Here is a 21,272-nt window from a genome sequence, read left to right as displayed (position 1 = left end):
GGTAATAGTTCATAGAAGGTAATAGTTCATAGAATGTAATAGGCCATAGAAGGTAATAGTTCATAGAAGGTAATGAGTCATAGAAGGTAATAGTTCTTAGAAGGTAATGAGTCATAGAAAGTAATAGGTCATAGAAGGTAATAGTTCATAGAAGGTAGTTTGTCATAGAAGGTAATAGTTCTTAAAAGGTAATGAGTCATAGAAGGTAATAGTTCATAGAAGGTAATGAGTCATAGAAGGTAATAGTTCTTAGAAGGTAATGAGTCATAGAAGGTAATAGTTCTTAGAAGGTAATGAGTCATAGAAAGTAATAGTTCTTAAAAGGTAATGAGTCATAGAAGATAATAGTTCTTAGAAGGTAATGAGTCATAGAAAGTAATAGTTCTTAAAAAGTAATGAGTCATAGAAGGTAATAGTTCTTAGAAGGTAATGAGTCATAGAAGGTAATAGTTCATAGAAGATAGTGGTTCATAGAAGGTAATAGTTCTTTGAAGGTAATGAGTCATAGAATGTAATAGTTCATAGAAGGTAATATTTCTTAGAAGGTAATAGTTCTTAGAAGGTAATAGTTCTTAGAAGGTAATGAGTCATAGAATGTAATAGTTCATAGAAGGTAATATTTCTTAGAAGGTAATAGTTCTTAGAAGGTAATAGTTCTTAGAAGGTAATAGTTCTTAGAAGGTAATAGTTCTTAGAAGGTAATAGTTCTTAGAAGGTAATGAGTCATAGAAGGTAATGGTTCATAGAAAGTAATAGTTCTTAGAAGGTAATGAGTCATAGAATGTAATAGTTCATAGAAGGTAATATTTCTTAGAAGGTAATAGTTCTTAGAAGGTAATGAGTCATAGAAGGTAATAGGTCATAGAAGGTAATATTTTTTAGAAGGCAATAGTTCTTAGAAGGTAATGAGTCATAGAAGATAATAGGTCATAGAAGGTAATAGTTCATAGAAGGTAATAGTTCATAGAAGGTAGTGGTTCATAGAAGGTAATGGTTCATAAAAGGTTATAGGTCATAGAAGGTAATAGGTCATAGAAGGTAATAGGTCATAGAAGGTAATAGTTCATAGAAGATAATAGTTCATAGAAGGTAATAGTTCTTAGAAGGTAATGGTTCATAGAAGGTAATAGTTCATAGAAGGTAATGGTTCATAGAAGGTAATAGTTCATAGAAGGTAATGGTTCATAGAATGTAATAGGCCATAGAAGGTAATGGTTCATAGAAGGTAATAGTTCATAGAAGGTAATGGTTCATAGAAGGTAATGGTTCATAGAAGGTAATGGTTCATAGAATGTAATAGGCCATAGAAGGTAGTGGTTCATAGAAGGTAATGGTTCATAGAAGGTAATAGTTCATAGAAGGTAATGGTTCATAGAAGGTAATGGCTTATAGAAGGTAATGGTTCATAGAAGGTAGTGGTTCATAGAAGGTAATGGTTCATAGAAGGTAATAGTTCATAGAAGGTAATGGTTCATAGAAGGTAATGGTTCATAGAAGGTAATAGTTCATAGAATGTAATAGGCCATAGAAGGTAATGGTTCATAGAAGGTAATAGTTCATAGAAGGTAATAGTTCTTAGAAGGTAGTGGTTCATAGAAGGTAATAGTTCTTAGAATGTAATAGTTCATAGAAGGTAATGGTTCATAGAAGGTTATAGGTCATAGAAGGTAATGGTTCATAGAAGGTAATGGTTCATAGAAGATAATGGGACATTTTTATGGAGTGTGTTTGTTTCTATGGTGACGGTGGGAAGAGGTTAGCTATGCAGTATGAATGATGCAATACAAGCGGCATTGTCGTTAGCGCCTTTTGGTAGAAAACGACTCTAGATTGCCAGAGTGAAAAGACGTGTTTTTGTAGTGAGTTAGATTTTGTTCAAAATACAATTGAATATTATTACTAAAGTCTACTTAGGCATACTCTTCGGGTATAGGGTTTACATTGGGTTTGCAAAAAATAAGCTCACTATTTGAAACTATTACTTTTTTTTTATAAAATAAATATTCCCACCAATTTTGACATGAAATAATCTCAGAAGATCATGGTCATATTTACGTCTGTAACGTCGCCCAGGATTTTATCCTTTTTGGGGAGGGGGGGGGGGCTCCACAAACAAACAAAAAGCTGTTTTGTATATTACATCGCTGTCTGGTTGTGCAGCATGCCCGCTGGACTGTCGTTCGGTCGTCTCGATGTTCTTGGACTCATACCCCACCCGCTGCCTTAAAGCTTTCTTTCGTCCTCACCACGTGCATGCACGCCTGCTAGAGCAAAATACAATACTAACTTTCTATAGGCCTACAATACTAAGTTTTTATAAGCCTACAACGTTGACTTTCTATAGGCCTAAAACACTAACTTTCTATAGGCCTACAATACTGACTTTCTATAGGTCTACAATACTGACTCTCTGTAGGCCTAAAACACTGACTTTCTATAGGCCTAAAACACTAACTTTCTATAGGCCTAAAACACTGACTTTCTATAGGCCTACAATACTGACTTTCTATAGGTCTACAATACTGACTCTCTGTAGGCCTAAAACACTGACTTTCTATAGGCCTAAAACACTAACTTTCTATAGGCCTAAAACACTGACTTTCTATAGGCCTACAATACTGACTCTCTGTAGGCCTAAAACACTAACTTTCTGTAAGACTGGAAACCTAAAACACTTTCTATAGGCCTAAAACACTAACTTTCTATAGGCCTAAAACACTGACTTTCTATAGGCCTACAAAACTGACTCTCTGTAGGCCTAAAACACTAACTTTCTGTAAGACTGGAAACCTAAAACACTTTCTATAGGCCTAAAACACTAACTTTCTATAGGCCTACAATACTGACTTTCTATAGGTCTACAATACTGACTCTCTGTAGGCCTAAAACACTGACTTTCTATAGGCCTAAAACACTAACTTTCTATAGGCCTAAAACACTGACTTTCTATAGGCCTACAATACTGACTCTCTGTAGGCCTAAAACACTAACTTTCTGTAAGACTGGAAACCTAAAACACTTTCTACAGGCCTAAAACACTGACTTTCTGTCAGGCTAAAACGCTGTCTATAGACCTAATTGCAAACTATCACCACCACCTCACCTATCCCCTAGTGTGTTGAACCGTCGGGGCACCACACAAGATCTGCTGACCGTCTACAATGCTACCATTCTTAAACTAATCTAAAAGCAATATAAAAGCTACAAAAAGTCGACATCTTATGTACAGATTTTATCGCTTTAAAAGTTAAGCAATTATCACATACTAAAAATTAACTGCTTTGACACAAACTACCGTCTCTCTCTCGCACACACATACTCAGATATACACACTCGTAGTTATACATTCATTAGCAGACTAATAATCTTTGATCATGGCATGATATGACGTCAACTCATTGTCAAGCTCTACATTGGCTAAGTGACACTAAAATAATAAATTACTTTGCTGGGTGAGCGCCAAAAACCAAAATGAAGTAACAATGATTGCTTCCCCCCCCCCTTTTCCTCCCTTTTTTTTATTTACAAAAAGATTGTTTCCCTTTATTCTTTCCAGGCACAACATTATCAATCAATAACAAGATAGTATACACACCTAGAGTTATTTCCCTTGTCCTTTTTTTTTTTCTCTGAGCACTAAACAGAGATTTAAAGAACAGACACTCTTGTCAAAGGCTTAACAGGACGTCTAGAGTTACAATCCATTATTACGGCTCTCAAGTTGTTCTGTTAAGTCTACAATCAATGTAAGATCTTTCAACACAAAGGCTTATTTTTTCCCACCTTGTTAATAAGAGCCATGTAAGTCAAATTCAGGGTGCAAAAAAAAAATAATAAAAGGACCGTTTCAAATAGTCGTTTAATAGGATAAAGATCACATAACTGTGTAATACTTTGTTGAAATGTGTGCCTTTCGCATCCGATAGTAGGCCGATACGTGAGCTTGTGTAAGTGTATGTGTGTGTGTGTGCGTGTCATCATTAGTGCCGGATTTAAGTAAGTGGAGACCATGAGCATAATTTGTATTTTGGAGGCCTCTATATCCTCTTTAAATTTTATTATAAATGCACTTAATAATGTCAATAAATGTAGGACATTTTATATTTGTGAATAAAGAAAGCAACTTGTACATTTATCAGTCCCTAGTCTTATATTTAATATGCATATATTGTACGCAGACCCAACTGCATACATTCGTGGTTGCTCCATAGCTGAATTGGTTAGAGCGTCTGCCTAGTAAGCAGAAGGTCAAGGGTTCCACGCCCCCTGTGTTACGGGGTGTGTGTCTGCGTGTTTCTATGGTGACGCTGGGAAGAGGTTAGCGATTGGTTCTGAATGATGCAAGATATGTGACATTATTTTCATTGGTCTTATAGTTAGGACAGACGACTCCAGAAAGTGAGACTAAAAGCGGTTTACTTGTCTATCAGCAGTTTGGTGCTACAAGTCAACAACCATTCAACAACACCATGGAGACTTAAAAGCTTTTAGAGGGTTGCCTGTTCGTGGGGTATATGGAAATCCTTTGCCGAACTGGGAGTCGAACACTTAGTGAGGTTGTGACAGAGCGTCGCATGAGGTTTGCTGGTCATGTTCTCCGACAAAATGAACTACGTATACCAAGAGTTGCGATGACATGGAGGCCAGTACGAGGAAAGCGCAAACAGGGATGTCCTCGTATTACTTGGCGCCACACCTCAGAACAGCGGACACCAGGTGGGAAGAGGCTTCAGACATTGCCAACAACAGATCTTTATGGAGACAGCTAGCTGCCCAATGCGCCGAACGGCACGGGAGGACCTAAGTCTAAGTGGTATATGCTCTGGACTGTTATTTGATGGTTTCGAGGGTCCCGGGTTCAAATCCTTCAAGTCGCCATCCCCCACCGTCCTTGGAGAGGTTTGATTATGATGTAATAATCTTCATGTCTAGTGAGTTTATCTAAGTCTTTGGTTATCTTTGTTCTACCAAGCTTATATCAGTTCACTCTGTCTGTCTGATAAAGAAGATGCACACGTTATTTCTGCCACACCCATTCTCGGATCAAGTTGAAACTTTACACAATTATTCATTGGTATAGACAAGACATGAATCAATAAGTGAATCTAAGTGAACGAGTTCCACACTTACTACTATATCTCTCAGTAATTTAATAGCTATTTCCCTTATGCAATATCAAGCAAAATAATTAATGACAAATAATTAATTGCCAAAGTGGTTAATTTTTTTACCTAATTTTTTTTTTTTTTTTAAGGTACAATAAATATTGTTTAAAGTTTCAACTTGTTCAATTTCCATTGTATTGCCAGTAATTGACTATTTTTTAAAATTGATTCATGTCTATGCTAATGAATAATTGTGCAAAGTTTCAACTTGATCCGAGAATGGGTGTAGGACAAACTTTTTACCAGACAGACAGACAGACAGACAGTGTGAGTTGATATAAGCTTTGTAAAAATTATAGGCATTTTTTTTTTATCTTTCGGACTATGTGGCTAGTATTACGCAGATAAGTTTGTTAAGATCTATGTCTAGTATTACGCAGATAAGTTTGTTAAGATCTATGTCTAGTATTACGCAGATAAGTTTGTTAAGATCTATGTCTAGTATTACGCAGATAAGTTTGTTAAGATCTATGTCTAGTATTACCCAAATAAGTTTGTTAAGATCTATGTCTAGTATTACCCAAATAAGTTTGTTAAGATCTATGTCTAGTATTACCCAAATAAGTTTGTTAAGATCTATGTCTAGTATTACGCAGATAAGTTTGTTAAGATCTAGCTATGTCTAGTATTACGCAGATAAGTTTGTTAAGATCTATGTCTAGTATTACGCAGATAAGTTTGTTAAGATCTATGTCTAGTATTACGCAAATAAGTTTGTTAAGATCTATGTCTAGTATTACGCAGATAAGTTTGTTAAGATCTATGGCTAGTATTACCCAAATAAGTTTGTTAAGATCTATGTCTAGTATTACGCAGATAAGTTTGTTAAGATCAATGTCTAGTATTACGCAGATAAGTTTGTTAAGATCTATGTCTAGTATTACGCAGATAAGTTTGTTAAGATCTATGTCTAGTATTACGCAGATAAGTTTGTTAAGATCTATGTCTAGTATTACGCAGATAAGTTTGTTAAGATCTATGTCTAGTATTACGCAGATAAGTTTGTTAAGATCTATGTCTAGTATTACCCAGATAAGTTTGTTAAGATCTATGGCTAGTATTACGCAGATAAGTTTGTTAAGATCTATGGCTAGTATTACGCAGATAAGTTTGTTAAGATCTATTCTAAAAGACAAGGCAATCAATTCTATGGGACTAATTTAAAGTGACCCATTCAGCAGCACGATTGGCCCATTTAGGCACCGGCCCACCGGACACCTGCCTGTCTGTCTATATATATATCCAGTCCGCCCCTGATCAAGAGTCAACTGTATTTATATACTGTTTATCTGATAGCTTGGAATGTTCTTTAATGTCAGAGATCGATGATTAATCAATAGCCACTCAACAATCAATGCGACTTGCGGCGAAGTAAAAATCTGAATTTATTCCCCGTCAAGTTCTGAAATTTTTTGGGAGTTACCGAACTTAGTGTAGGTATCTACTCTACTGGCTATGTTCTAATGGAATTTCAAAGCATTAACTTACATTTCTATTTTGAAAAGAGAAAATCAATAATTCATTAGACAATCAACTCATGAGTAAAGCAAAGTGCAATATATGATAGTCATGGTACATGTACTTTGTATTCTTTAAGATATCAATACCAAGCAAAGAATTCCACGAGGTTTCTCCTATTCAACAGCCAAATATGTTATGCTTTTATGTGATAAAAATAATTTACGTAATTGTAAACTAAATGGTATATCGAATATGCATAGAGGCTTAATACCTGTGAAAATTGTGAACACACGATGGTAAGGACAAATATGTTTCTTTTATAGTGAGAACAAAAGTATCTGATGCTAGAACAAAACCTATAAGTCTTTATTAGGTCTACAAATAGCTAGCCAATAAACAAACAGTGAATTTCAAATAAATTTGCTATGACTACTACTACATTTTCTATTGCATAACGTTTCACTACTTATTACAAAGCTTATATCAATTCACTGTCTTATAAAAAGTTTGTAAACCTTGTTTCTCCCACACCCAATCTCGGATCAAGCTGAAATTTTGCACAATTATTTCTTTTACATGCAAACACAAGAATCAATAATGAAATAATAATCTATTAGTTAATTAACTATTGATAATTAATTATTTATTTTGTATCTCGAACAAGGGAAATAAATTTTCCTTGACTGATAAAGTGGTATAGGTTGAATTAGTCTCCTTTACTGTTAGTAGAAAAAAATATGTAAATAGCTATAAATAACTATAAAACCTACTTCCATAATCTCCCTGACACACTGCTTACCGTATTGGCTTGAGGAGGCCTTAACCCTCGAGATCGAATTTTTTTTTTTATAAATACATTGAAAAAACGTCGACCCTGATATCCTCTTTCTTTCTCGCCTCTGTTTCTTTCCAACTGGTCCATAAAAAGCTTAGCTTGAAATTACACAAAACAAAAACAATTAATAAAAATATTTCTAATCGCTCAGATTTATTAGCGGCCGCCGAAAGGGGAAACGACGCTATTAGTTTTGTGCGAAATGTCTGTCCGTCTGACCGTCTTTCCGTCCGTCCCGTTTAGATCTCGTAAACTAGAAAAGATATTGAAAATCCGACATCACAATATTTTAAACCATTCAAAGTTCTGATGCAACGGCTACTTTTTTTTTCTGAAAGCGAAAAATCTAATTTTTAAAATCAGTTATGCAAGCAGTTTTTTAAAGAGAAAAAGCTAATTAGTATGCATTATAAGTTAGACCTAATTTAAAATAGATAGTAACCTTATAACCTTCATTTTTCTGAAAAAAATTTTTATTGCGGACATTTTTTTTTTTTTTTTTTGAGGATTCGAATAAGAGATAGAGCCTTTTCAAAACAATTAGATCAATTATAAGACATCAGTTAGGCTAGGGGAGGCGCGGTGGCTGAGCGGTAAAGCGCTTGGCTTCCGAACCTGGGGTCCCGGGTTCGAATCCTGGTGAAGACTGGGATTTTCAACTTTGGAATCTTTGGGCGCCTCTGAGTCCACTCAGCTCTAATGAGTACCTGACATTAGTTGGAGAAAAGTATAGGTGGTTGGTCGTTGTGCTGGCTACATGACACCCTCGCTAACCGTAGGCCACAAAAACAGATGAACTTTACATCATCTGTCCTATAGACCACAAGGTCTAAAAGGGGAACTAGTTAGGCCAGGTTCACATCTAACTTTACATTCACTTATACCTATCCTTTGATCTGCGGGACCGTTGGGGCACTACACAAGATCTGTTAACCTTCTTTCTCCATTCTTATCTCTCATTTGTCTTTGATATAATTTCATTTGGATGTTCTTTCTGAAAATATTGAAACCTGCCTGGGTGGACCTCTTCGAGGGCCGATTTTGAGTTTGTGTTTCCACACAAACTGTCTTTTGTAACCTTGTTATTGTTAGTCTAGATCTATTACAAAATTAATCACATGACTGATCCAAACTAATTGATACCATTGCATACTAATTGGTCCGTTGCATTAGTGGATTAAGGATTTTCTGATAGGGAGAGAACAAACTGTAATAACAAATGGCTCCAAATCAACACCAATAACAGTAAACTCAGGTGTGCCCAAAGGAACAGTCTTAGGTCCACTACTGTTTTTAATTTACATAAACGATTTACCAAATTGCATTAGTTCAGGAACAAAAGTCAGATTATTTGCATACGATTGCATAATATATAGAACAATCAAAACAACACAAGGTACAGAAATTTTACAAAGAGAATTAGACAAATTACAGAAATGTGAAACGAATAGGAGCATGTCTTTCCACTCAGAAAAATGTCAGTTATTAAGAGTAACAAAATAATAAATAAATTCCAATTATCTTATTCATGGCGAACCAGTAACACTGACTAAAAACGCAAAATATCTGGGTGTTATAATACATGAAAAACTCTCATGGAATCCCCATATTGATAAAACTATCAAAAAATCAAACAAAGCATTAGTGCTTATTAAAAGAAATTTCTATAAATCAAATAAGAACATAAAAATGTTATTTAACCTAGGTTAGGCCAATAATAGAATATGCATCCTCTGTTTGGGACCCCTCAACTCGAGAAAATATTAAGAAACTGGAACAGACACAAAATAGAGCAGTGAGATTGATAACTAACGAATATTTCACATTTGACTAGAGTAACATCTTTAATAAAATCACTAAATTTAGAAAGCCTTCAGGAGAGAAGACTCAAAAGTAAAGTAGCAATTATACATAAAACACTGAACCATAATCTTCAAATACAAAAACAAAATCTAACAGAATACTCAGAAAGACACAAAAATAAAGGCACATTCCTCGTTCCATAAGCTAGGACAAATTTGTACAAATGCTCCTTCTTCCCTAGTGCTCTTAAAGCATGGAATGGGTTGCCTGAGCTAGCCAGGAAAACCAATGACTTGGCAGAATTTAAGTCATTGGTTAACATGCATGACTAAATGCATGACGCGTAGGACTTAATCATCTTCTTTTTTTGAAGTAACGTCTGTATTATATAAGATAAGATACAACTAAACTTGATATAAGCTTTGTTTTTTTTTAAGTAATTTTTTTTTGTATTTACTTGTTTTTGTTTTCATTTCAGATAGATGACTTCAGATGTTACAGTTTATATCGATATGGCATATCTACATTATCCTGGCCCTAACGTTGTTGTAGGCCCTAGTATTCATTCATCTACCTCAACTATTGAAAGAAGAAAGTATCTAGAAGTAAAAGGAAGAACATTTTTTTTAAAGCCATGAAACTTTTAAGATAATTAACATTTAGTGAATAGGTTACGTATCAAATGTTGATTATACTTATGTTGAGATTTAATATTTTGTTTAGGTTTACATACTGGCAAATGGAAAAACAACTTCGACTTTCTAAAGTTAATAATCAAAATGAGGCTTGTGTTCAAGTCCGAGGATTAAGGAGGCGTTCAGTATTTCATGAGGCTTCCAAAATTAACTTATGCAATTAAATCATGGACTCTAAATCTCAAAGAGACCACCAAGCCGAGGCACGGAAGCACAACGCATTGAAAGCCTACTGGGAAAAATGTGCAGGCAGTCAACGGGAAGAAAAGAAAGAACTCACGTTTCAACACCAAAAGACCATCAACAGACAAACGAACTCAAAGTGGACCAGCGATTCAAAGCCCGCACAAAACGTTTCCAGCAGCAAAGAAAGCAAGACGGTTGTAAGTTTTGCAATCGGAAATGTTGACGGAAGCAGAGTTCCGTCCCTTCACTTTCAGAACAATCCAAAACCAACGGAAAGAAAATTACAGGGGGATAAAGACGATCTACTCAGACGCAACTGTGTGTCAGCGCTTGAGAACCGAAACACTTTTAGACGGAGCGACGACTTCCAACGTAGACATCAGGATGGTATTATTAATCTAAGAAAATCTGGAGAATTGGATTTTACGGAGAAGATAAAAGCTTTCAGGGCATTAATTGGAGCCAAGCCGAAGTCTGCTAACAGTCAACATAGAGTAGATGGTGCTGCTAAAGAATTAGGTAACCACGTCTTGTTTATAGCCCAATCACGTGACACGATCAACATAAGTAATGAAGAGGCGGAACTTGTGCATAAACCAGAATACAATGCCAAAGACAATCGTACTAAGATAAACATAACTGGCAGAGTGGCTAGAGAGTTGAAAGACTTAAGTTATGTGTCAAATAAATCTGGTATTCCTGAAGACGATCTCAGTCATCTCAATGACCCAGACTTTGATCACGTGACTTTTCAGGCTGACATTCGCGCGCTAAATTTTTCCCTTCACGAAGCAGAAGATCATGCGTATCCCATGAAGCAACCGAATTCATCAGTGGTCAATCAGACGTCGGCTTTAGAAAGAATGAGCGCATTAGCTAACAACTATGGTTCAGGTAATAGACCTCCAGAGGGTGCTGTAAGAGATCACATGAACAAAGAAACGCAGACATCGGATAAGGTTGAACAAGTATTAGAGCAGGATTGGAATCACGTAAAAACAAACCACGGCCGCACAAGAGTTATCAAACGCAGTCGTCTCCGTGTCCCAATGGACAATAAACCTTTTTCAGAAGATCCTAAACTTTTTGAATCAAGGGAGCTAACCGGCGAGGCGCACGATGAGAACAAATTTTCAGATGTGACGAATACTCGTCAAGAACATCCTAATATTAAATCTATAGTTAGCTATGCTACAAAGTCTGCTCCAGGGAGAGATAGATCTGTACCAGCATTAAATGGTACGTTAAGATCAATGTCTACTGTACCTGAAACGACTAACAACCGCCTTCAACCCCTAGAGTTAGTTGAGAGATCAAAGTCCGTAACGCCTTTGTCAGTAAAAGCAACACCTGTCAGCTACTCTGACAACAATGGCCACATTGACACACCTTTCATGACACAATTAAAATCTCAGATTAGTGTTCTGAGCGCCAGCTTGGAATGTCTTTCAAGCATTGTCAGCAACGTGCCCGACTCTGGTAGAAACACAGCTAGATCTGGTTCAGCTGGTCCAGGATCTCTGAGTGAAAGGTCTTCATTAATCTCCGAGTCTCCCAGTAATTTTGTGGGTAAAGCTAGCAGACATGCTCATAAAGTTGTCAATCGTAAGACCAGTGAAAGTGACAGCAACAGCAGCATATCAGACTCGCAATCTAGATACAGTGGCAGTAGTTCACTTAGACAGACTAATGTCCGGGGCTTGGAGAGCGTTGAAAATCTCAGAATTTCTGACGGCAATAAAGGGAAGCGTTTTAATGAAGATATTGTACATGAAACTGAGGCAACGAAAGAGGCAGCCAAAGCGCATGCGTTGCCATTCAAAAGTGATGACTTAAGAAAACAAGAGCTGAGGAAAATGGTGAAATACATTTACAAAAGAAGCAACTCTTGGAATAATAAACACAATCCTAATAGGATTCATGATGATGACACCGAAATGACCAGAGAGTCAAACGCAGGCGTTGCTTATTTGCACTCTGGGAAATTAGGCGAAGAATGTCCACAAACTGGTAAAACAATCTCTACGCCGAAAGGGGAAGAATTCACTAGAACTATCTCCAGAAAATCTCCCTTGCAAACAAAATCTGCCACTGGGAAAATTAATGAAAAATACAATTACAAGGCTAATACCCATGCCCCATTAAACAATGTCAGAGAAAGTGTTAAGGAGTATACAACGAAAGAAGAGATTCGCATTAATGTTCAGAGCGAAAGAACAGGAAGTGAACCAAAGATAATAAAACGAAACAGCCAACCAACGAAGGGAGGACAACCCACAAGAAGTCAGAGTGAGGTTTTCTTTAAAAACTCTTTGAAAGAAGCGATAAGACATTCCCCATTGCCTTCAAAGTCTAACGCCCTGCAACTACTAACAAAAGCCAGACCAAGAAGTGCTTTAGACGGATTAAAATCAGCTCCTAAAACAATAGAAGTGCAAAAGAATGTGTCAATGTCTCGCAAAGACAATAAGGCCAAGTATCAAAAATTCAAGGAAGCTCACATACCATTAAAAGAAAAGTTGCAGCAACTTCGTTCTGAGATTGACAAACGGCTTTCCAGCAAGGAAAACTTGGCGCACTTTGTTCAAACTTACAAACTAAAAGAGTTGATCGGAGATGAAATGGGCACTAATTCAGAAGAACATAGTCTTGAGGATTCCAGTAGTTTTGATTCAAAGATCAGTGAGTCTACTGAGAAAAGGGACAGCGATGGAAGTTTTAGCGAAGCTGTCAGTACCGTCACACATTACTCAAGTAATGACGACATTAAAAACAAAGCCAAGGCCAAACATCCATTTACAGCTGAAGAGTTCCTCACTAGCACTCCGGTAAAAGCGTCATCCACAAAACAGGACGATGGAAATATTTACAACCAAGCAGGTAGAAATCTTATGTTCTCACACGCTCATGGCACTTTCAAAAAACCATCTAACATTGTGACGTCAGAGGCAATGAAAGAAAGACAACTCTTTCAAAAGTCGTCTGCTCCCGAGTCCCGCTTACCTTATGACAGCAACAAAGACAGCACTCGTGCCTCCAATGATGATTTCAATTTACTTTTGACCAAACAAGAGAAAACTTTAAATCTTGATGACGAAAACGTGGTTATTGAACCAGTGACGCTTCATAGGTCAGGCTCTGTGGGCTCAAAGGCGCTGTCCGTCAATGGGCGAAAAGATATTATGAACAGAATTCTTACCAAAATGGCTACTCGCCAGGAGTCCGTGTCCTCTTCCAGTTCAAACACCAGAAGTCTTCAGTGGCCGACAGTTCCGTCTTCAGGCAGGTAAAAATCATTTAAATTGTATAGTTTATCCTTAAGGCCAAATCTATAACAGCCAAAGTCCAATTTTAAAACATGTATAGAAATCGACCGTGCTCTTTACATTTTTAACAAATGTATTATAGAATTCATACAAATGTGTCCATCATGTCGCACACCAAGACAATAATACGCAAGTTAATAATACTATTGTAATGCATTGCATGAATGTCTAATACTAATACTAATTTATACACGAGAACAACTCCAACAGTTATAATTATACTTAATAACGGAATAATTGTTATTGATATAAAATAGGCTGAAAAATGTTGCAGCATCCAGACCTAGGTGTTATGAACATTCAGAAAAAAATTCATTTTGAGGATATTTATTAATTATATTTTAATATAAATATTACACATCAGAATACGCAAGAATACTACTCCCTCCTAATCCAAAAAAAAGATCTACATTAAAAAAAACTCCATTGCTTTCCACCATCATAAACAGATCACATCGTACACAATTCACATTATACACACATCAGCTCATACGCACATCATATCCACTCACTAAATAAAACGTTACATTATATATACATTACATCATACACAGAATTCATACATCATACATTCATCATATCATAAATAAATCACATCATACATGCATCACATCATATATACATCACATCATACATACATCACATCATATATACATCACATCATACATACAAAACATCATACATACATCACATCATATATACATCACATCATACATACAAAACATCATACATACATCACATCATATACACATTACATCATACATGCATCACATCATGTATACATCAAATCATACATACATCACATCATATATACATTAAATCATACATACATCACATCATATATACATTAAATCATACATACATCACATCATATATACATTAAATCATACATTACATCATGTCCGTATCTTATCATGCACTAACCAATTCTTGCATGTATCAAATTATTCACTCATCACATCTTATACATATCACTTCATATGCGTACCACATTATCAGACATACTTATGATTAAGCAGATATTTGTATGATATCTGCTTTATTTCTGGGAAAGGATTTTTACATTCTGTAGAAAATTAACAGTCTACTATTGGAGTCAAGAAAGATTTTAATGTAATTTTGTAAAAAAAAAACCTTGGTGTTTTACTTACAGAACATCATTTATGTAATGGTCAAGCTTCATATAAGTATCGCTACTGTTTGCTTAGATGGCACATTCACCATGGCGTGAATTGCAATGGAGATAGCCAAAGGGCCATTTGTAAAAAAATAAATTCTGCTTGAATCTTTTCTAATGATAAAACATTGTAGCAAAATAATTTCTTTTTTTTTAAGCAACCATATCAGACATTGTGCTTCTTAAAGAAGTAAGTTAATGTATTCATGTCTAATTCCAATAGTAGTGATTTAATAAACGCCTCGATCCTAAAAAGAAAAAAAAAACGAGGTTTAAGAACGGTTATGTCAACTATTAGGTTTAAGGTCTTTAGATTTCACTGCCTATTTGTCTTAATTTAGGGAAAGTCCAGCAGAGAGGCTACTCAATCACCTAGATAATCCAAGGCAGATTAAACTTCTGCAGATGCTTTATCAAGCTGACCCAATCACCAGACAGATCATTATGATAAAGGTAATAAAATAGCAGCAAAAGAATTATGTACAAGCTTTCACCATTATGACGAAAATTAATTTTAAAAAATACATTCTGATAACTGATTTGGAGTTTAATTACAACGCATATCAATAATTTAATTCTAAGAACATAAAATACCATTGGAAGCAAAAAAAAAAGGTAGACCAAGAAAGGGATAAATTTACATATTTCAAAAAAATGTCCTAACAATGAGTTTTAATTCATGGCTACCATACCTCCCTTATGAGCGTCAGCTACAACTTTCCATTTTTTTAAATTTCAAAAGTGAATTCCTTTGAGTAACATTGGTTATGTTATGTCCAACCAGGAGCAATAGTATATAGTCAAAATATGATTTCTTTATCTGCCAAGGAAAGGCAACTTTCTAAGCACAACCATTGTAAAACTGAAAGAGACATATTTATATATTACTAATTAATTAAGTGGTAACTATGCCACTAGCTGATGAGTATACCTATCCTTCCCCTTCTAATCCCAACCAAGATCAAACTATTGTAGAGTCTGGAAGCAATGTCAACCTTCACCGCCTAAACTACTCTAGACAATATAGATTGAAGATGTGTAGTTCTTCTCCTAAGCACTTCAGTGCATTCAGTAGTTAATAACTTGTGGTTGGAGAAGTCCCCTAGCCATAGTACAACTTGAATTACGAAAGTCCGGACTCAATAAAACAAGCTGAATAATATTTCCTTTTAATACCATGATGATAAAATCTTTGGAACAACACAACTGAGACTTCCTTTTATAATTTCATGATGTCTCAATCTTCTGTTGAAACGAGACCTTTGGTTATAGAAAGCCTGAACACTGACCTGAGACTTTGCAAACTGTGGGCTGTGGAGACCAATAACTCGTTGACACGTCGTACATGCCTGTGACGTGGCAACACTCTATTGGTTTCTACTGCCCACAGCAGGTTGTGACGATGCAGTGTTCGGGCCGTCTACAACGGCTGAACTCAGAAAATTGGCCACCGCCCCCCCCCCTTTTTAAATCTTGTTCAATGTTTGATGTCATAAAAATAATATCGTCTGGATCTGTTTATTCCACTTCGCCATGTGATTATTTTAAGTCTCTTTAGTGCCGTTTTTTTTCAACGTACGTCATATATCTATGCTGTAATCAGCATGAGCGTAGCCAGGGGGGGATCAAACCCCACCCACAAATGAAATACCCCCCGGAATTTAGTGACTGATTTTTTGCTTTGATTTTCTTTACATTAGGAGAGAGGAGAGATTTCAATACTAAACCATCACTTGCCCCAGCACAGTCAAGTGGTTTTTGAGTTTAAACCCCCCTACCAGGGGGTTTTGCAGCTAAATCCCCCCTTGCTGGCAATGGCTGGGAGTCTACAATTTTTTCACTAACTCCAGGAATAACCTTTTGTAGGGTACAATAAACATCTTCCGAAATAATGAAGGGTCAGAATGTAAAAAAGATTAATTATGTACACATACATACACACTCAAACTTACACACACACACATATATATATTTGCCCGGGGGGGGGGAGGAGAAAAAAATCCCCCCCTCCCGAAAAAAAATCCTGGCTACGCCCATTATATATATATATATACACATATACTACATATCTATCCAACCTATATATATATATAGGCAGGGGCGGACTGGGTTGTAAAATCGGCCCAGGCATTTCTATACAATCAGGCCCGTAAATTATATGACATTTGCTGGACGTCCAATTATAGGTTTACCTGTCCTTAACAGCATTATATTAGTTTGAGCACCGGTAACTGTTCACATGCATAGGCTACATTGAGCTCTATATTTCTATACAAACAAAAACATAGGCCTTATGTTGCTCTGTAAGCGCTAAGTGTGTAGCCCCTAAAAGGATGACGCCTACTACTAATAGCACTGTCTACGGATGTAGGCTATTACATTATTTCGGAAATAATTTTTTTTTAGATTAAATTACTATTGCACTGTAGTGAGATTTCTGAGGGCCTTGTTTGCAAAAGAATATTTAAAAAAAAAAAACGTTAACAAGTTAATACATAGTGGCATCAATGCGCCCCTTTCTGTGGCCCTACCGGCCCATCAGGGTACCGGCCCATCGGGCATTTGCCCGGATGCCCATATAGCCAGTCCGCCCCTGTATATAGGCCTATTTGGCGGGGCTAGCATAGAACCTTTTTTAAACAATACAATTTTATAGTAAAATGCTTCAGTTGGCAATACATGATGTAGATTAATATTTTGTTTAGGTTGAATATTTCACAGCGTGGCATGATTTTACTATTGCATCTCGGGAACGCAGGCTAAAAAAGAATAAACTAATGAAACTGTAAGTACGATTGACTTTATGTATTCCTTTATATCTATTATTATTATCATATCTTTATTATTTATTATATATTTGTTGTAGTATAAACGCTTTAAATAACTCAGAATAATTATAGGCGTGCCTCGTGGGCTCTCTAGAGGAATAGAGAGCCTAGAATATGACTCATATTCAGCGCCGGATTTAAGGGAGGGCTAGCGGAGTACAATATATGCGCCTCGACAAAAAAAAAAAAAAAAAAAATCCGAATATATCGACTTGTCATTAATCTTAAAAGTAGTTTTTTTTTCCTAACTTTTTTTTCGCAATTTTTCCCCTAACACATTAAATCTTACATTGTCGTGTCAAAGAAGTGTCCGCTCATAGCGTTCTCGTAATATAGGAATACAACTCGTCGGAGTTACTGCTGTGCGTCTACAAAGGGCCTTACCCTCTACAAACTAAAAATATACACTAATTAAAAGTAAAATATGCATATTAATTTTTTTTAAAAAAGATAAGTGAAATTGAATGAATAAGTGCTTCTCTATTCCATATAAAACATGCTTTAAAATAGAATTATATTATTCATAAGAGGGCTTTTATCAAGCTTTTGAAAAAGTGAATAGGAACCTCCACATATTTAAATCTGACCCTGCTCACACTTTACAGATTTGATTGTTTATAAATCGATTATATCTAGAATTATCTAGATCTATCTTATCTTATCTTCTTATCTTATATAATACAGACGTTACTTCAAAAAAGAAGATGATTACGTCCTACGCGTCATGCATTTAGTCATGCATATTAACCAATGACTTAAATTCTGCCAAGTCACTGGTTTTCCTGGCTAGCTCAAGCAACCCTAACCCATGCTCTAATAGCACTTGGGAAGAAGGAGTATTTGTACAAATTTGTCCTAGCATATGGGAACAGTATCTTATACGATACTGACGTTACTTCAAAAAAAAAAAAAAAGATGATTACGTGCTAAAATACATCTAAATTCTTATAGCCTCTAAATCTTTAGAAATATTACTTCAAAAATAGATGCACGGCGTCCTCTGGCGTGTTCCTATACTTAAGTCCAGTGTTTCCCAAACTTTTTCGAAATCCTTTACGGAACGCTTCGCACATTCTAAGTATTTAGTGGAAAACTTTGCTTATTTTGTTTTTAAGAGATTAATTCACGTGATGGCCTTCTGCTACTAGTTAATTATTCCAGTAGTTCTGGATCAAGTTGTCTGGAACACGTATTCATGCTTCGCTGAACACTGCAGTTTAGTCAATAACAATTTCAATCTTTCTTATTAGCCTACATCAAATAAATTTTCAGTAGTAAGTACGATCTTTAAAATTTGTAAATATAACCTATAGATCTACCGATATCATTTTGAAATTGAAAAAGATTTTTTTTTTTATCTAACTTATCTAAATATAATTTGTATTTAAAAAGTTTTAAAATACTATTTATATATAGGCTCACTATTTATATAGGTCTGTTATTTTTCCAGCCTCTTTTAGATCTAGTAGAGCTGTTGAAGTATTCAGCGTATTGTTTGCAATTTTAAGCCAAATCCAATAATCGTCAATTCTTTTCTTTTCACAGATCGTACAACTTTTATGTTGTTAATCTATTATCTAGTCACTTTAACTATTGGAAAGAGAGAGCGATGTTCTGTATTAAAACGAGGAAAGCTGATGCGGTATTTCGCCGTCATATGCTGGCCAAAGGATTCAAAGCACTGCAGTGGTCAGTGAGCCAGTCAATGCATTTACTACAGAAACTTCAAACCAAATATCATTCCGGATTGTTGCAAGAAACATTCACCAAAGTAAAAAAGAAGTCTTGTATTTACATTATAATCAGTTAACGAGGGTGTCATGTGGTGAGCACTACGACCAACCTCCTTTACTTTTCCTAGGATTAGAACCTGAGACATCTGGCTCAGAAGCACATGTAACTGCTCAGCTAGTGCACCTCCTCAACTGCACTACTATAGATATAGATGGCCATTTCTGAAAGGGGAACTTTACTTTTTACTTTATAATACCTTAATATTTTATGAAATACTGGTATTTAACTTATAAAATACCTCCTGAAAATATATAGCCTAGATCTAGATATCTAGCTTCCTAAGCCAGAAATGCTAGATTGGATATCATTTCATTATTTGATTAATAAATAGATGTTATTTCATACGCAGGAACAAATTCATGCAAGTGCTCTTTCTTCCCTAGTGCCATTAGAGAAAGGAATTGGCTGCTTGAATCAGCCATGAAAACCAACAAGTTTAAGTCATTGATTAATAAGTATGACATGATTCACACACAAAATGCGTAGGGCGTAATTATCTTCTCTATTGAAGTATAGTCTGAAATATATAAGATAAGTTTTAGACCTATAATCTAACCATAAATGTTATCCAATTTGTTTTCAGTGGAAAACCAAAGCAATGATGCAAAGAAGGGAAAGAATACAAAATTCTTTTGAAAGATGGAAGCAGTTCGTACAAGAAACACTAAAGTAATTTTTTTTAGCGACCCCAAAAGGGGAAAAACTGCTAGATCTATTATTTTTGTGTAGTTTGTCTGTCCGTCAGACTCTTTTTTAGATCATAAAAATTAGGAAAGATATTTCATACAAGCTCCTTACATTTAAATTAAAATGTTACTTTTGTTTCAAAAGAGAAAGAATGCATCTAGCATGTATATAAATCGAATATAATTTAAAACATCAATTAATAAGCAGTTTTTCATATTATACATATCTATAGTACAATGGTTGGCATTTGAAATTAACTATAGCATTCAACCTGGGTGCAATTTTTTTTTTCCTTGAGTTATTGAATGAGAGATTGGCCCATTACAAAACCATCAACATCAGTTATTGTATTTATAAGATAAGATAACATTAATAAATGTCCGTATACTGCAGTATAATGCACTAGTGTTAGAAAGTTCATGATGTATGTACATAACATTTTTTTTAGGCCATTATCAAATTGACTTGTTTTAATACACTTGTTAATAAAATTCCTCTTTTCAATTTTTAATCTTTGATTTCCAGAGTGAGGTATATGCAGGGAGTGAGTGAAAGAAATAAGCTAATAGAAGTCTTGAGATGCTGGAAGAAATTATTTATAAAACACCAAAAGATAAACAAAGCTAGCAGATATTTTAGGTACATGTATTTCTTTAATGCAATTATTAAATTATAAATGTGTTTTGAGTATATGAACAATTTTTATTATGTTCAAGACACATTTTGTATTGATTAGAACTGAAATATTTGTGATAGATTTTGTTAAAAAAATATCTTTTTTTCTTTGTGTAAAAAAATCTCACAAAAAACATAAAAGTTTGTTTCAATATCATTTGTACATTTCTTTTGTCAGGGTAAAAGTACTGAAGCATACAATGAAGTGTTGGAAGGAGTTTGTCTACAAATATAAAGTGAAGAAAGAGAAGCACCAGCTTGCTGTGTTAGTTTAGTCTTTTTAATAGATTTTTAAAATTATTTTTTCATTTCTGAAAATTTGTGATAAGGGTTGAAAAATAGCAAAGTAATGTTTAAAACTTTCAGCAAACTCTTTTTCTTCCTAATCTTGAGCAACAGGATAAATAATAATTGCCACTTAAATAGTGCATTGTAAATATAAAGCTAATTCAGTTTTGTAAAACAATGGATGCTCCTAGAGTCTCCTATTATGTCCACATACCTGGGTTTCTTTGATAAAGGGATCATTGGTTGCCCATGTTTCATAGACTATCTCTCGACTCTTCTAGTGTGATCTAATGGAATGCTCCACAATCAATTTAGCACCAGTTCAATTGCAGGAGGTATAGGAAGGGCTGAT

At 35.3% G+C, this 21,272-nt stretch overlaps 1 protein-coding gene across 1 annotated transcript in view; it reads left to right on the top strand.

Annotated features, from left to right (window-relative positions):
• Positions 1 to 21,272, top strand: part of LOC106063179 (uncharacterized) — a 52,371-nt gene that overhangs the window by 1,671 nt on the left and 29,428 nt on the right. The window contains exons 2-9 of the mRNA XM_056007778.1: positions 9,743 to 9,869; positions 9,988 to 13,431; positions 14,990 to 15,101; positions 17,354 to 17,433; positions 19,022 to 19,247; positions 19,854 to 19,939; positions 20,483 to 20,596; positions 20,811 to 20,897. Of these exons, the coding sequence (XP_055863753.1) occupies positions 10,127 to 13,431; positions 14,990 to 15,101; positions 17,354 to 17,433; positions 19,022 to 19,247; positions 19,854 to 19,939; positions 20,483 to 20,596; positions 20,811 to 20,897 (4,010 nt within the window). The 5' untranslated portion in view covers positions 9,743 to 9,869; positions 9,988 to 10,126. The remainder of the gene's footprint in view (positions 1 to 9,742; positions 9,870 to 9,987; positions 13,432 to 14,989; positions 15,102 to 17,353; positions 17,434 to 19,021; positions 19,248 to 19,853; positions 19,940 to 20,482; positions 20,597 to 20,810; positions 20,898 to 21,272) is intronic.

The sequence above is a fragment of the Biomphalaria glabrata genome, chromosome 13 (genome assembly GCF_947242115.1).
Source record: "Biomphalaria glabrata chromosome 13, xgBioGlab47.1, whole genome shotgun sequence".
NCBI classification, from domain to species: Eukaryota; Metazoa; Mollusca; class Gastropoda; family Planorbidae; genus Biomphalaria; species Biomphalaria glabrata.
Note: the sequence above shows the minus strand (reverse complement) of the source record. Positions and strands in the feature narration are given on the sequence as shown.